Here is a 14,650-nt window from a genome sequence, read left to right as displayed (position 1 = left end):
AGGCAGGCCCCCTAGGAAACTCCAGGGCTCCTCTTCTCAGACTGGGAACAAGGGAGGGCTCCTCCTCTGGGGCCCTGAGAGCAAGGCCCCTGTCTCGGAAAGCAGCCCAAGAGCCCTGGGTGCCTGAGCTAGCTGGCCCACAGCGGGCTTCCGGGGCCTTTACTCATAGTCACCAGGAACTGGAGTCCACGCAGACGTACTTAAACTGAAGAATGGCTGCTAAACTGCAGTGTGGCTCCTCACCACAGCAGGGATGGCTCTGCACAGACAGGAGCTGGCTGCTGGAACACACGCTGGTCATCTCCAAGGAATCCACACACACAGCACACAGCACACACGACACACACCGCACACAGGACGTGCATGCACCTTCCCACGGCCGTCACGGACATGAAACCATGATGGAGGGGAGGACAGGCTTGTGGCCACCAGCAGGGACCCCGTGGTGTCAGGGACGTTCTGCAGTTCCACCATCGGGGGACACAGGAGCCCTCACTTGTGCCAACATTATGTGTGCAGCCCCAGATACACACACATCGCCAGGAATGGGGGACTCGGGGCGGGAATGGCGCGTCCCGCATCAAAGTCATTAACCTAGCTGTGACGTTGTCCTGTCCTTCTCCAAACGGTATCATTCAGAGAAACTGAGCCAAGTGTATGAAGGAACATCGGTGTAATTTCTCAGAACTGCAAGTAAATCTACCATTATCTCAATTGAAAATGATACCATACTTAACCAAAACATACATCCATCAGCCGGGTGTCATGGCTCATGCCTATAACCCCAACACTTTGGGAGGCCGAGGTGGGAGAATTGCTGAAGGCCCGGAGTTCAAGACCAAGGCCACATAGGGAGACCTCCCCCACCCGCCCAAATCTCTACAAAAAAAACGTTAGCTATGAGCTGGCCACAAGGTGCACGTCTGTGGTCCCAGCTACTCAGGAGGCCAAGGAAGGAGGATCACTCAAGCCTGGGAGGTAGAGGCTGCACTGAGCCAAGATCACATGGCTGCACTCCAGCCTGGGTGACAGAGCAAGACCCTGTTTCTAAAAGAAATAAACAAACAAAAGTCACATACAACTTTGTTTGTTGTAAATTATCTTTTAACCGAATGTCCTGAATTGAATCTGGCGGCTCCCGTCCCAGGGCCAGTGACTTGGAGGGAGCATGACCCTCGGTGAGGAAGGAGCGAGCAGAGGAGGAAGAACACGGGTGTCCAGGTTCCCTGGGAAGGGAGGGTGAGACAGGAGACTGGGAGGGGTGGGCAGGGCCAGCCAGCCGAGGGCCCCTCAGCTCCATCTACCCCGATCCCCAGACCCCATCTTCCTCTCCTCCTTGTGACGGAAGACAGCAGTGGGAGCCTGCTGGGCAGAAGGCTGGAGCTGAGGGTGTGCGTGGAGGAAAGTGTGCATGCTGGTGAGCATGCATGTGTAGGGAGCATGTGTACTGGGGAGCATGTATGTTGGGGGTGGTGCGTGTGTTGTAGATTGTGTTGGGATTGTGTGTGTTTGGGTTGTGTGTCTGTATTGGGGATTATATGCATGCTGCGGTTGTATGTATGTGTTAGGGATTGTGTGTGTTGGAAATTATGTGTGTTGGGAATTGTAAGGGAATTGTGTGTGTTGGAGACAGTGTGTATTGAGGATTGTGCATGTGTTGGGAATTGTATGTGGGGGAATTGTGTGTGTATTGGGAATTGTGTGTGTGTTGAGGATTGTGTGTGCTGGGGATTTTGTGCATGCATTGGGGATTCTGTGCACTTTGGAAGTTGTGTGTTCAGGACTGTGTGTTGGCAATTGTGTGTGTTGGGAATTTTGTGTTTGTGTGGAAAATTGTAGGGAATCTGTATGTATTGGAGGTTGTGATTGGAACTGTGCATGTGTTGAGGATTGTGTGTGTTGGGGATTGTGTGTGTGTGTAGGGGATTGTGTGTGTCTTGTGGATTGTGTGTGTTGGGGATTGTGTGTGTCTTGTGGATTGTGTGTGTTGCAGATTGTGTGTGTGTTGGGGACAGTGATTGTGTTTCAGTGAGGGTGTTGGTAAGTGGTCAGAAGTGTGATATTGGGGTGCAGGCCCCATGAGTCCCCACCCTAGGCCTGAGCCCTGGGACCTCCTATCTGCTTTGGGGTGGGGTCCCAGGACCCTGTGGGTTCAACCCACTAGTCCAGGCCCCATGCCCAACCCCCTCATCCTTGCAGGCCCTGTGCCCTCCAGGCTCAGACCCCAGGCCCCTCCCTGGGTCCATGTGTCCCTTTGCAGGCGCTCTGCTGAGTGGCAGCAGGGAAAGACCAGCCTTGGCCCCCACAAGCCGCTGGCTCCATGCTGAGACCCCACACCAGGTCTCCTCTCCCACTGTCTCAGGGCCTTCAGTAGGACTAGGGGGAAGAGGGAAGGGAGCGGGTGACAGGGAGGGACAGGAGGGCGAGAGGAGGGAGTGGGAGATGGAGAAGGAAGGAAAGGGCAAGATGGAAGCCGGGTTTCTCCCTGTGCCCACCCCTACCCCGAGACATGAGTCCAAGCACTTGCAGGTGGGATTTTGGGGGCAGGGCCTTGGTGGTGACGAGGCCCCCTAGCGGTCTGATGGCATCTCCCATCTCTGAGCCCACCTCTGGGGCCCTAGGTCCCTGTCAGCACACATAGCGGCATTCCCAGGCCTCAGAGGACAGCTTTGTCCCACACAGCTCAGAACCTGGAGGAAGGCTCATTCCAACACAGGAGCAGAGGCTGAGTGCTCAGCAGAGGCTGGACACCCCTGAGGCCTGGGGGCAGCAGAGGGTCTGTGCAGAATCTGCTTTCAGGCCAAGTATACTCGGCGGGACGAGGTATCCACTCATCTACTGCCGGGGCACAGCGGACGGCTGTGGACCAACTGCTCTCCAGCCCCCGGAGTACGAGGGTGGGGGTGCCAGGAGACAGTTGCTGGGCCCACCTTAGCTCTCTGGCAGCATCGTGGGTGCTGCCAGGCTCCCCTGAGGGCCCCCAAAAGCCCACCTGGCCAGCCTGGCTCCCCCGCCCCCGACCAAGCCATCCACACAGCCTCAGGTCTCTGCGACCCAGGAGTGGCCCTTTGTTCCTAAACGAGAGCTTCCTCGCCGTGGCCACGCCTCGCAGACATCATCTTTGATGCTCTTTTTGCACCGTTTCGGTGTCTTTAATGTTTCCCTTCACAGCCGGGCCGGGCGCCTCTCAGAGCCAGGCGGCCTCGCCAGCTGTCAGGCGGTTTCTAGCCTCGCTTCGGTTATTTTAAGCTGATGAGCCTGACGCATCTCATCACTAATATCAGCAGTTTCATTTCTCTTATTTTCCATTCGCTGTAATGAAATGCTCAGGGCAGAATACAAGCCATTTCACAAAACGCTGGGTGTCAGCCAGGCCCAGGCACCGGACCCCCGAACCACCCCACCCCGGCAGGACTGGGTCGGAGGGCAGGGCTCGGGGGTAAGGTCAGGGCTGGAGGGGGAGGGCAGCCTCACGGCCAGCACCCTCCCACAAGGCTGTTGGAGGCATCACTCGGTGGAAAGATCTGGAAATGTGGCCATCTGTGGGGTCATCCAGAAGGTGGAATGTGGAGGGGAGCGGATTGGCCCTGGACCGTTGTCACTCAGTGGGGCTACCTTTGCTCCAGGGAGGGGACTGGACGGAGAAGGCAGAGGCCAGACACCTGCCCCCAGCAGGGCAGATGCTATGGGCAGCCCCAAGCTCCCAGAGGCACTGACTGAATGGGGGTGGGGTCCAGCCTACCCCTCACTGCAGCCCCAGGAACCTGAGCCCAGAGGGGACTACTCACCTTCCCCAGGCAGAAAGTCCAGGCCCCCAGGGAGGTGGTGGGGGGTGGGGGAGGGAGAGGTCCTGCCCCATCCCACAGCCTCAGGAAGGGCAGCTCAGGCTGGTTCTGGAAAGAGGCCACAGTCGTGAGCAGAGACACAGAATGAGGGGGGGTCCTGAGCTGGGGAGACCCCACGGGGTGTGGACTGCGGGCCCACCTCCTCCCCACCTCTTCTGTCTCTGTCTCTCTCCCTCCCCCACCCTCCTCCCCGTTCTACCCCCTCCTCTCCCCCTCCCCCAGCACTGCCTCTGTTACTCCCGCCCACATGGAGGTGAAGGAAGAGGGGGCGGGAACAAGGGGCGGGCACCTTCCCTTCAACCTGACCTGGGACAGTTTCCCTTCCGCTCACATCTGCCTGAACAGTAGAGGCAGTGGCTGGTGCTGGCCGGGCTGGTCCCGGCATGCAGGTCCCACGGGCGCCCTGGCCGGTCGTCTGGGCGGTGCTACAACTGGGCTGGCGGCCAGGATGGTTCTTAGGTAGGTGGGGTCAGCGGTCAGGTGTCCTGGGGTCAGGGGTCTGGAAGACCTTCCACCCTCGGCCCCTGGCAGGTTGGGAGGGTGCCGTGGCGGGCAGACTAGCTCTGCCCTAACCCCCGGAGTTGCCCCTTGCCCAGGTAACTCCTCCTGGGGCCCAAGTCCCCTCTCTGCTCCTGGGCAGGCAGGACCTCTGTCCTATCTCAGCCAGTCCTGGGTGCTGCGTGTCTCGGTAGAATGGCAGGTCAGGCTGCCCAGAGCCCCCCACCTTGGCCGGGGTGAGTCTACGCGTGGCTCTCCCGGCCCGGGCATCCTCGATTCTCTCTCAAGTTTTCCTAAGGATGGGACCAGCCCCATATTGGACTGACCTTGACTTTACGACGTCAAGTTTAGATGAACTCATTTTTCTAATTATATCAAAGGGGTGCCTGTTTGAGTGAGGACGGTTCTTCTGCCTCCAGGAACCCTCCTGGGTGGGGACTGTGCCCCGCCCGCATCTCTGCCCAGATTCCAGGGCACTCCCAAGCCCTGTTCCAGCAGTCGCTGGGAGAGGTCTTGGTCTCATTCTCCCAGATGGAGGAGAAGGGGAGGCTCTTCCTGGGCTGCCGGTGCCCCTGGGCCATCTGCGCCCACAACCCACCCCTCAACCCTCTATGCTTGCACCTGAGGGTGCAGAGGCCTGGGGAGGGCGGTTTTTCTCAGGTCCAGCCCAAGGCGGTCCCTCTGGGCCTTGCTGGGCACAGGAGTGTGACGCCAGTGAGAGGACAAGACGAGGGGCCCTGACGCCCCTCAAGGCTCCCATCCTGGGGGTCCTGGTACCCCTTCATCGTGGCTGGTGCTGGGGGCTCCCACCTCAGCCCCTCTCCCAGTGCCTGCTCCTGGGTGCCGGGGCCCTGCCTTTGTGCCTCAGTGCCACCTCTTCAGGGAGGCCCGTGGGTCATTCAGGACTCAGAACTGGAGATGCCGCGGCCAAAAGGCACCCCAGTGAGACATTCGTTGGGGGACCAGAGCAGTGTGGGGGGCACTCGTCATGGGGTGGAAGAGCTGAGGCAGGAGGGGAGCCGAGCTTCCCCTGTGTCAGGGTCTGCAGCCAGACACTCCTGCTTCAGGTGCCCGCGCTTGTGCAGAGGAGACTCGGTTCCCCCCCCACCCCACCCCCCGTAACACTCAGTACAGGGCACTCCGCACAGTGCCGTGGGCATCACTGGGGTTCTGTGTGCCCTGACCCAGACGCAGCCACCCTGGCCGCAGGGTCTTCCTTCCGGGACGTGTCTTTTCCCTCCGGAACTACCCACTGCATTTGCTATTGGGTCACCCCTCCCGCCTCAGGCATGTTTCCCTCATATTGTATGAGATTTCCCAAACCCAGTCTCTTGCTGACCCATATGCAAGGGTAGGGGCGTAAGGAAGAGCCTCTGCTCCGGCGTGGGACCCCCGTGAGCTCATCAGAGCCGCGCCCTGAGCTCTGCGCCCTGAGCTCTGCGCCTTTGGCAAAACTTGGCCCTTAATGGCTGCGCCACAGGCTTCGGGGTCGTGGGTGAGAAGGCCTCCTGGCGACGCTGTGTCCTGAGGATTAAATCCGGTCATTTGTGAGAACCGCCCAGCCCAGCCCGGGACACTTTTCTGTTCATTTCTTTTAGAGACAGGGTCCTGCTCTGTCACCCAGGCTGGACAGTGGTCTGATCTTGGCTCACTGCAGCCTCGAGCTCCAGGGCTCAAGCCAGCCTCCCACTCAGCTTCTGGAGTAGCAGGGACTGTACACACACGCCACCACACCGGGCTAATTTCTTCTACTTTCTGTAAAGACGGGGGTCTCACTATGTTGCCCAGACTGGTCTCAGACTCCTGGGCTCAAACGATCCTCCCACCTCAGCCTCCCAAAGTGCTGGGATTATAGGCATGAGCCACTGACCCTGGCCTTTTAAAGTCAGATTTTTAAATTATTTTCAACCTGCTATTTCGAAAAATATACCAAAAAAAGTTTAAAAACACACAATGAATGTCCCTCACCTAGAATCGATAACTGAGAATACTGACACATGTGCTTTGGGGACTGGGCGGCTGGAGCTGCACAGACCAATGGCTTAGAAACAGAGCCTGTCCTCTGCCGTCCAGGGGCTGGATGTGCTGGACAGAGCTGCACCGGGTCGGCTCCCCCAGCTCTGAGGGGCTCTGCTCAGCCTCTCCTGGCTGAGGGTTTTCTGGCCACCCTCTGTGTTCCGGGTCTTGCAGAATTATCCACCAGGCTCTGCCTTCATCTCTGCATGGGTGACTCTGCAGGAAACCAGGCGAGCTGGGACAGCGCCCACAGGGCCCCGTGCCCTCATCTTACCTAGTCCCAGCTGCCATCACCCGATTCTTCATGAGGCCACCTTCTGAGGTCACGAGGGTTAGAGCCTCCACGGGGAATTTGTAGGGACTCGGTTCGGCCCACAGCCCTTGCCACCTCCACACACACTCACGACTGTGAGAATTCAAAAGACCCACTCCTCGCCCCTGCCAGGCTTGTTCTCTTCACCCTGGCACAGCCTGCGGCCAGTTTCCTTGTCCTTAATGGGATAGCAGTCAGAGCTGCTGGGTCTGGTTCCCCCAGCCCAGCCCAGCCGTGGGGCAGGCACGCCTTCCCCCGTGCGCTTCTGGAAAGCGCAGCCTGTGACGGGTCTCTGCGGGAGCCAGTGCCCCCGCCTCACAACCCATGATGTTCACGGCCTATTCCACACCCCAGGACGGCCTCTCTCCCTCCTGACCTGCACAAGGCACAGCCTTCTGCCATCAACCCACCATCCTACATGGATCCAAGAGGGAGCACCTGGGGAAACAGTGGAATCCCATATAAACTCCCCAAATCCAACTCGACCCACGGCCAGCCAGTGGTCATTTCTGAATACTCATCTTCTTAGTAGACTCTACCCGCCAAGGGTGGCCAGGAAGGCTTCCTGGAGGAGGTGGCTGAAAGACTAAGATGAGGCAGGCCCTGCTGGAAGTCACCACTCAGCCCCCCACACTGGGCCTCTCTGGGAGCCGCTGGGGGAGGCGGGAGAGGGGGCTGCTTGAGCCTCAGACCCAGAGGTAGCTCCCACCCAACCCAGCCAGTCAGTGTGGTCAGGGGAGGCCAAGGGGCCCAGCTGGTCTTGCTCCCCTGGGTGGATTCCAAAATGGGGGGTGTGCAGGACCCCAGGGTCCTGGCTCAAGGCCGGACAGGAAAGGGGTTGAGCCCGTCATCAACCAGCACAGACCAAGTCAAGAGCAGGTCTCTCCACCAATGTGTGCAGTTAAATAGACAGCAGTTACGTTTTTAATGAAGGAACAACACACAGATGGTTTCATGGAGGTGGCGGTGTGGACACACAGCAGCCTTGACCCTGTTGCCAGCACCTCACCCTACATTGGGGGGTCCCTCAGCAGCGTCCTCGCACTTCCTAACCATGCAGGGTCCCTGCTCACAGGTCCCTCACCTGTTGTCTGTGCCGACAGCCGTGTGGCAGCCCTGGCCTAGGAGGCGGAGCCCGAGGGGCTGCCTGCAGCACTGGTGCCAGTGGGTCCTCACTGCATCCCCAGAAACCCAGAGGGCACGGGGCTTCCTGGCTCTGTGCTCCACCCAGTCCCAGCCTATCCCCAGTGACAGCGGCAGCCATCCTGCCCCAGGCTGCTTCCCAGGAGCCTGCTCGGCCCTGATGCTGGGAGCCCATCTTCCTCCATTCAGTCAGGTCTCCCAGTGCCAGACGGGTGTCCCCACTGTGGTCCCGCTGCCCTGGCCTGGCTGCCCACTGGCCCTGAGAGTGACACTGCCCCGTAACCCCCCTTGGTCAAAACCCACTCCAGATAGGCTGGGAGATGCCCGGGTCTGCCCTGCCACTGTCTGCTGAGGGCGTCCCCTGGCCAGCTGGCAGACTGGCAGTCTCAGGTCTCAGAGAGTGGGGCTCACCTCAGCAGCCCCAGTGCAGCCAACCCCGCCCCTGCCACCGCTGGGCACACCACCAGGCCGCTGGGGGACAGGCACACAGGTGGAGGAGGCAAGTGCTGGGCAGCCAGGAGGCCGTGGGCACAGAGGGAACGGGGACACTCTGGGTGTGGCCTTGAGGTCACTTCAGACACCTTGCACATCCCCCAGGAGGTACCCAGTGGGGTGGGCACTAGGAGTTGGTCCTGGTCACATGTGCCCTGGCACAGCCCCACTGACCACTGGTGTCCAGCCAGCAGGCTGCAGGGACACCAGGGCAGCGGCCTCTCATCCTCCTCTGAGCTGACTGCTCCCTGGGTTATCACCACCGCCCGCCTTGGAATCCACCTGACTGCAGCCATGGCAACCAGGGCCTGGAATCTCTATCACCACGTTGGGGGCCCCCATGCAGGCCCAGGACAGAGCTGAGGCTGAGTGACAGCCCCTGGGTCTGACAGTGCAGGGCTGGCACCTTACTTGGGGAATCCTGCGGCATGGGACATGTGGGTAGGCAGGCAGGGACAGTCACCTGCTGCGCATCTCGGGCCTGAATCTTAAGCCTGTGTGGTGCCTCCGCCTGCAGAAGATCTGCAGCCCACTGGCTGCCGCGTGGGCTCCCCAGGTCCTGGCCCTGGCCCTGGCAGGCAAACGTGTCAGCAGGTCCTTGTCTTAGGAAGCCCAGGATTGGGGAGCCCACACAGGAGGCAATGGCTCATCTGGTTTCTGAAGCGTCTTTGCTACAAGCTCCGGTCCCCACGGTCTTGCTGGAAAATGTGGAGGCCCCACTGCCCATTGCCCAGGGCAGTCATGTCCACACCACGTGGTCTCTGGGAGCTGGGTGTGGCTCCCAGCTCTGAGCTTGTCCTGGAAATGGGGCAAAGACTGAATCTTGAGCCTGATGAGGGGCCGCACTCCTCCCAGGGCTGGGGTCTCCATGGCAGCACCCCCACCCACCCAGCCCAGTCACACTCCCCTGTGCCACAGCAGTGCAGACAGGACCAGGCCAGGATGCCCAAGGGTCAGGGGCCAGAGATGGGGAGCCCCGGAACAGCCCCCACTGGGTACTGGCCTCAACGGGGAAGGGGGTGAAGGCTCTCAGTAGGAAACCGGGGTGATCTAGGTTAGAGCCAGGCGCAGGGCAGAAGCCCTGCCTTAAGTAGAAGGAAGAGGCCCTGCCATGAATTCAAGCGCCCATCCCTGGGCAGCAGAGGCCCTGAGAGACTCACCGAGGACACTCCCGCTGGGATGGCCCTTCCAGAGCCCTTGCTGCCCGAAGGAGGTGGGCAGGTGGCCAAGGATGCCTTGCAGGGCCGCCCAGCCCCTTCCTCACTTCTCTCCATCTCTCAGACTCCCAGGACAGGCCCTGGAACCCCCCCACCTTCTTCCCACCTCTGCTCGTGGTGGCCGAGGGGGACAACGCCACCTTCACCTGCAGCTTCGCCAACACATCGGAGAGCTTCGTGCTGAACTGGTATCGCATGAGCCCCAGCAACCAGACAGACAAGCTGGCCGCCTTCCCCGAGGACCGCAGCCAGCCCGGCCGGGACCGCCGCTTCCGAGTCACACAACTGCCTAACGGGTGTGACTTCCGTATGAGCGTGATCCGGGCCCGGCGTAATGACAGCGGCACCTACCTCTGCGGGGCCATCTCCCTGGCTCCCAAGGCGCAGATCAAAGAGAGCCCGAGAGCAGAGCTCAGGGTGACAGGTTCGGCCTAGGAGGCCCCGGGCAGGGGCCAGCAGGGGCGGGCCGGGCTGGGCCGGGGGTGGGTGCCCCTCCTGCACGGGAACATAGCCCCAGGGTGGTAGGGCAGGGACCCCCACGGCTCCAGGGCAGGGTTCCGTCCCACACCCAGGGAACGGTGACTGGCATCCTGTCCTCTCACTCTGGAAGCACCCCAGCCCCTCTAGTCTGCCTTCACCCTGCCCCTGACCCTCCAACCTGACCCCATCCTAACCCCTGACCTTTGTGCCCTTCCAGAGAGAAACCCAGATGTGCCCACAGCCCCCCCCAGCCCCTCACCCAGGCCAGCCGGCCAATTCCAAGGCCTGATGGTCGGCGTCGTGGTCGGCCTGCTGGCCAGCCTGGTGCTACTGGCCTGGGTCCTGGTTGCCATCTGCCCCCGGGCTGCACAAGGTAACATTGCTCCAGCCCCTCAGCCTGCTTCCCCCACCCTGCTGGCAGCCCTCACTCGGGCCTCCCCCCCTCCACCCTTCCACTCCTCCCCAGTGATGAAGGCCCTTGGGCTAAGACCCCCCACCCTCCCCCTGGGGAGTGCTGCTGAGGGTCTGCCTGGTGATCCCAAGTGTGTTTGTCTTCAGGGGCCGTGGGAGTCCAGCGCACCGACCAGCCCCTGGTGAGTGTCTCCTTGTGACCTCCTTCCTGGAAGGGGGCAGAGGTGGAAGCACATGGCCTGCAGGTCTTGCAGGCCATTCCGGCCAGGATCCCACCTCCCCAGCCCCTGGCAAAAACCTTGGTCCCTAAAACTAGGACCTGGGGCCCCAGCCTGCCTGCGGCCTCAGGGGGTGAACGGCCCAAGCGTGTGGCCACCTGTGAGGGCGTGGGGTGGGCTCGGTCACTTCCTACCTTACACTGGAGAGAGGAGTGCTTGAAAAGTCACATTTTGGAATCCTAAATCTACAAGAATGCCAGGGAAATTTTAGAAGGCGACATTGAGCCAGAGAGGAGGGGTGGCGTCCCCAGGTCACACGGAGGGCAGTGATGGGACAGCCCGGGGCAAGCGGCCCTCCGTGAGCAGCCAGGCTGTGGAGCAGCAGGCCTCCTTCCTGGGGTGGGCTGTGGGGGCTGATTCCCCCTCCCTCTCTCCTGAAAGAAGGAGGACCCCTCAGCTGTGCCTGTGTTCTCCGTGGACTATGGGGAGTTGGACTTCCAGTGGCGAGAGAAGACCCCGGAGCCCCCCGCGCCCTGTGTCCCTGAGCAGACGGAGTACGCCACCATCGTGTTCTCTAGCGGGCTGGGCGCCTCGTCCCCCGCCCGCAGGGGCTCAGCGGAAGGCCCTCGGAGTCCCCGGCCACTGAGGCCAGAGGACGGACACTGCTCTTGGCCCCTCTGATGGGCTTCCTTGGCACCAACATTCTGCAGACCCTCCACCTCGGGCCTAGGTCAGCTCCTTCCCGCAGGAGGTGCAGGCAGCGTGCAGGGTGGTGCAGGCCACCCAGGGGCTGAGCTGCCTGAGGGTGATGGGGGTGCTGTCCTGCACCTCTGCCAGCCCTGCCGGACACAGCCCCACCGCAGGACTCACGTCCGGATGCCCACAGCGAGCCCAGGCAGCAGGTGTCATTGTCCCCCTACAGGGAGGGCCGGATGCAGCTTGTCCAGGCTGCAGCCGGCTCCCTGAATCTGCTGCTGCTACCTGTGGCCTGGGGTTGAAGACGCCATGGCCCTGCCTGCCGCCCCCGGAGCCCCTTGCCTGAACTTGGGGGCCTGGTTGAAGACTGCCTTGGAGTAACCAAGGTGTCCTTTGGGGGGGCATCCTGAGACACCCTGGACACAGGGCCCAAGACTGGGCACGGGGTGGGAGGTGCGTGGGGCTGGGGACTCCCTGGGAGCCAGCTGCTCTCCCAGGCCTAGATAAGTTTCAGGGAAGGCTCCAAGAGCTCCTGGCTGTGATGGCAGGAACCCCCTCCGCCTTACACGTGCCCAGGCAGTGCCTCAGGCCTTTTGTGGGGCAGGGAAACTGACGCAGTAAGAGGCCAGGCAGAACTGGAGGCCATTCAGGCCCAGCCAGCGCTCCGGCCTCCCCAGCCCCTCTCACCACTCAGGTAAGGGACGTCCTAGGCTGCCATGGTCAGGGGCAGGGCTGGGGCTAACTAGCCCCTCCTAGCTGTGGCAACCTCTGTGGTTTGGGGGAACTGGTGCAGATACCCAGGGCCCCCCATTCACCCACAGTGAGGGTTCTCCTTGGCACCCAGGGCCCCCCATTTGCCCACACTGGGGGTTAGCCTAAGCACCCATTCACACGATTATCTAAAGTCGTTTGGCCGGGTTCCCACCAGGGCCTGGGTGGGAAGGTACTGGCGACCCCCTGGGCCGAGCACTCCGATGTGGCCTGGGCACCCCTCCCATCCACACACTGCACCCTACTCCTAGGGCAGGGCCACCAGCATCCGGGAGGCCGGCAGGCACCTGGGATGAGGGACCCCCTTCCTTGTGGTTCTGTTATATGATAATTATAATTAAATATGAGCGCGTGCTAAGGAGTTCTGTCCTGTTGGGCGGCTGTGGGGGCAGTGGGCAGGAGGGAAGGAGGTCTCCAGGGAGAGGCAGGGCTGCGGCCAGACTGAGGCCAGGCTGAGGCCGCATGTGGAAGGTGCAGGCCCATTCCTGGAGCCTGGCCTGGGTCAGGCCTTTCCCTCGCCGTCCCAGAAACACACAGGCCCTCCCAGCCCTGCCTGCCTCACTCACACATGCAGCCCTCTGGTGAGAAGTTCCTCCAACTTCACAGAATGGGGGCACCATCCTCCCCATGTCCGAGCCTTTTGGGGGTCCCATGGCCCCTGCCCTTAGGCCTCCTGGCCAGGCACAGGCGTCCCTGAGTGGCTGTGCCTGTGTCTGCCTGGCTCCAGCCTCCCCACCCCCGTGTCCCCTTGCCCCCCAGTCCCTACAGGCAGGGGTGGTGCCTTCTGCCAGGGCCCCCACAGCAGGATGAGAGGACTCCCCCGGGCTATGAGGGAGAGGCCCAGGGGCTTTGCGCAGGACATGGCATCTGCTGGTCCCTCCCCAAGTGCACAGGGCCGGGGCATCGGGGGAGGCAGGACCACGCCTGCTTGAGCCCCATCACCTTGCTGGGGTCCTTGGCTGCTGGCAGCAGGGACGGTGCAGAGAAGGGAGCCCTGCCAGGCCCTCGGGCACCACAGCCACCCACCCACCTTCCCTCCGAGGGCCTCATTCTGTGCCTGCCTCCCTGAAGCCCGGTCCTGGAGGGGGTGAGGGGCAGAACTGCTATGCCTGTGTCAGGGACGCTGTGGGAACTCCCAGAAAGATCCTGCAGATCAGGCCTCGGAGGGAAAGTGGCCGAGGGTCTCTGCAGATGTTTCAACTCCGCCTGCAAAACCCACGCTGGAAATTCAGGAAGCCTGTGCAGAGCCTGAACTCCAGGCACCCCGACCCCAGCCCCAAGGCATCACCGCTGCACACATGCAGGTTCTTCCTCTGCCATCTGTAAATTTAACACCGTCCCAATAAAAACCACATTTCTGGAACTATAATGCTCATACGGAAAAGTTAACAAGCAAGTAACAGCCAAAAGAAGCCATGAAAAGAAAGTGAAAAGAGCTCAGCTTTGTGAACTTACTGTAATGTGAACAGGTGGGATTAGCAGGAGAAGAGACAGAACAGACCCAGTCCCTGCGACCCAAATCAGAGCTGGGAGAGACTTTTGAACCAATGCACAGGGACAGGGATAACCATTTGGAAAAGTATTAAGTTAGAGTCATGTGCACAAATGCCAAATGCAGCAGAGAGAGAAGCATAAAAAAAAGAACCCTACGAGAAACAAGAAACCGTGGGTGCATTCTTACAGTGTGGGAGGGAAAGGGGTTCCCAAAAATAAAGGACAACCATCAGGGAGCAACGAAAGAAAAGACTGAGACACTGAACTCCATATACTGGAAAACAAAAAACTTCAGCTTGGCAAAAAGGATCCTAAACGAACTGAGGGAAAATATTTGCACCATCGCAGAAGAGCGAATACGCCAGCACGCACACCTCTACACAGAGAAAATGAGCGCGAGCTTGCCTATGTGTGCACGCCGCTACACGTGTAGACATATACGTGCATGCAAATATGCATGTGTACACACACGAGGTATTGCGTGCAGGTGTGTATGCATGCGTGTGCATACGTGCCTCACATGCATGTGGCAGTGCATGTGTACATCTGTGTGTACATGCCTCACATACAGGTGGCAGCGCGGGTGTACATACATACACCCTCATAATAGTGAAAGGGTGGTCAGTATATCTCAGTAACAAGTTAAAAGTACACCCAGCAGGCTGGCAGAACTCTGACACCGAGGCGCTGTCGGTGAGGCTGCAGGGAGCAGGGGCGGGGCTGGCAGAAAGCCAAGCTGGAGCCCGCGGGCGCTGTCTGGCAGGTGGCGGGCACTTGCCCTTTGCCCTGTCAACACCCGAGCCCCCGCAGAAACACTTCCCAGGGGTCCCCGGCAAGGGTGCGCAGCGGCAGAGCACACAGGCGGCTCGGGGCGCTGGCCCTGCAATCGCAAAGTCGCCCAGAGCCGGCCGGGGGCTTCAGCCGCCCTGGAGTCTCCGGGGGCCAGAGCTGGGGCGGCAGGAGCAGGGAGGGGGCTCAGGGCTCCCCACCGAGGGTCAGGTCACCGGGGCTATGAGGGGATGCCCACGCGGGGCAGGACAACTCGCTGTCCCCAAA

At 60.8% G+C, this 14,650-nt stretch overlaps 1 protein-coding gene across 2 annotated transcripts; it reads left to right on the top strand.

Annotated features, from left to right (window-relative positions):
* Positions 1-4,170: 4,170 nt before the first annotated feature.
* PDCD1 (programmed cell death 1) lies at positions 4,171-12,453 on the top strand. 2 transcript variants are annotated; one of them, XM_035306398.3, is made up of 5 exons: positions 4,171-4,304; positions 9,589-9,948; positions 10,222-10,377; positions 10,563-10,597; positions 11,078-12,453. In XM_035306398.3, the coding sequence occupies exons 1-5, from the start codon at positions 4,229-4,231 to the stop codon at positions 11,312-11,314; spliced, it is 864 nt and encodes a 287-aa protein (XP_035162289.1). In that variant the 5' UTR covers positions 4,171-4,228; the 3' UTR covers positions 11,315-12,453. The 2 variants fall into 2 exon arrangements, with proteins under 2 accessions (XP_035162289.1, XP_002750041.2); XM_002749995.6 differs by having other exon boundaries at positions 11,075-12,453.
* Positions 12,454-14,650: the final 2,197 nt, after the last annotated feature.

This window comes from Callithrix jacchus, chromosome 6 (assembly GCF_049354715.1).
Source record: "Callithrix jacchus isolate 240 chromosome 6, calJac240_pri, whole genome shotgun sequence".
NCBI lineage: Eukaryota > Metazoa > Chordata > Mammalia > Primates > Cebidae > Callithrix > Callithrix jacchus.
This window is presented reverse-complemented; position numbering and strand designations above follow the sequence as displayed.

What these genes read in the sequence shown, in the direction of transcription:
- PDCD1 (XM_002749995.6), top strand. Translation starts at nt 4,229, where the DNA reads ATGCAGGTCCCACGGGCGCCCTGGCCGGTCGTCTGGGCGGTGCTACAA. An exon ending in GCGGCCAGGATGGTTCTTAG is followed by an intron (nt 4,305 to 9,588) that starts GTAGGTGGGGTC and finishes TCCATCTCTCAG; the next exon opens with ACTCCCAGGACAGGCCCTGG. An exon ending in AGCGCACCGACCAGCCCCTG is followed by an intron (nt 10,598 to 11,074) that starts GTGAGTGTCTCC and finishes CTCTCCTGAAAG; the next exon opens with AAGGAGGACCCCTCAGCTGT.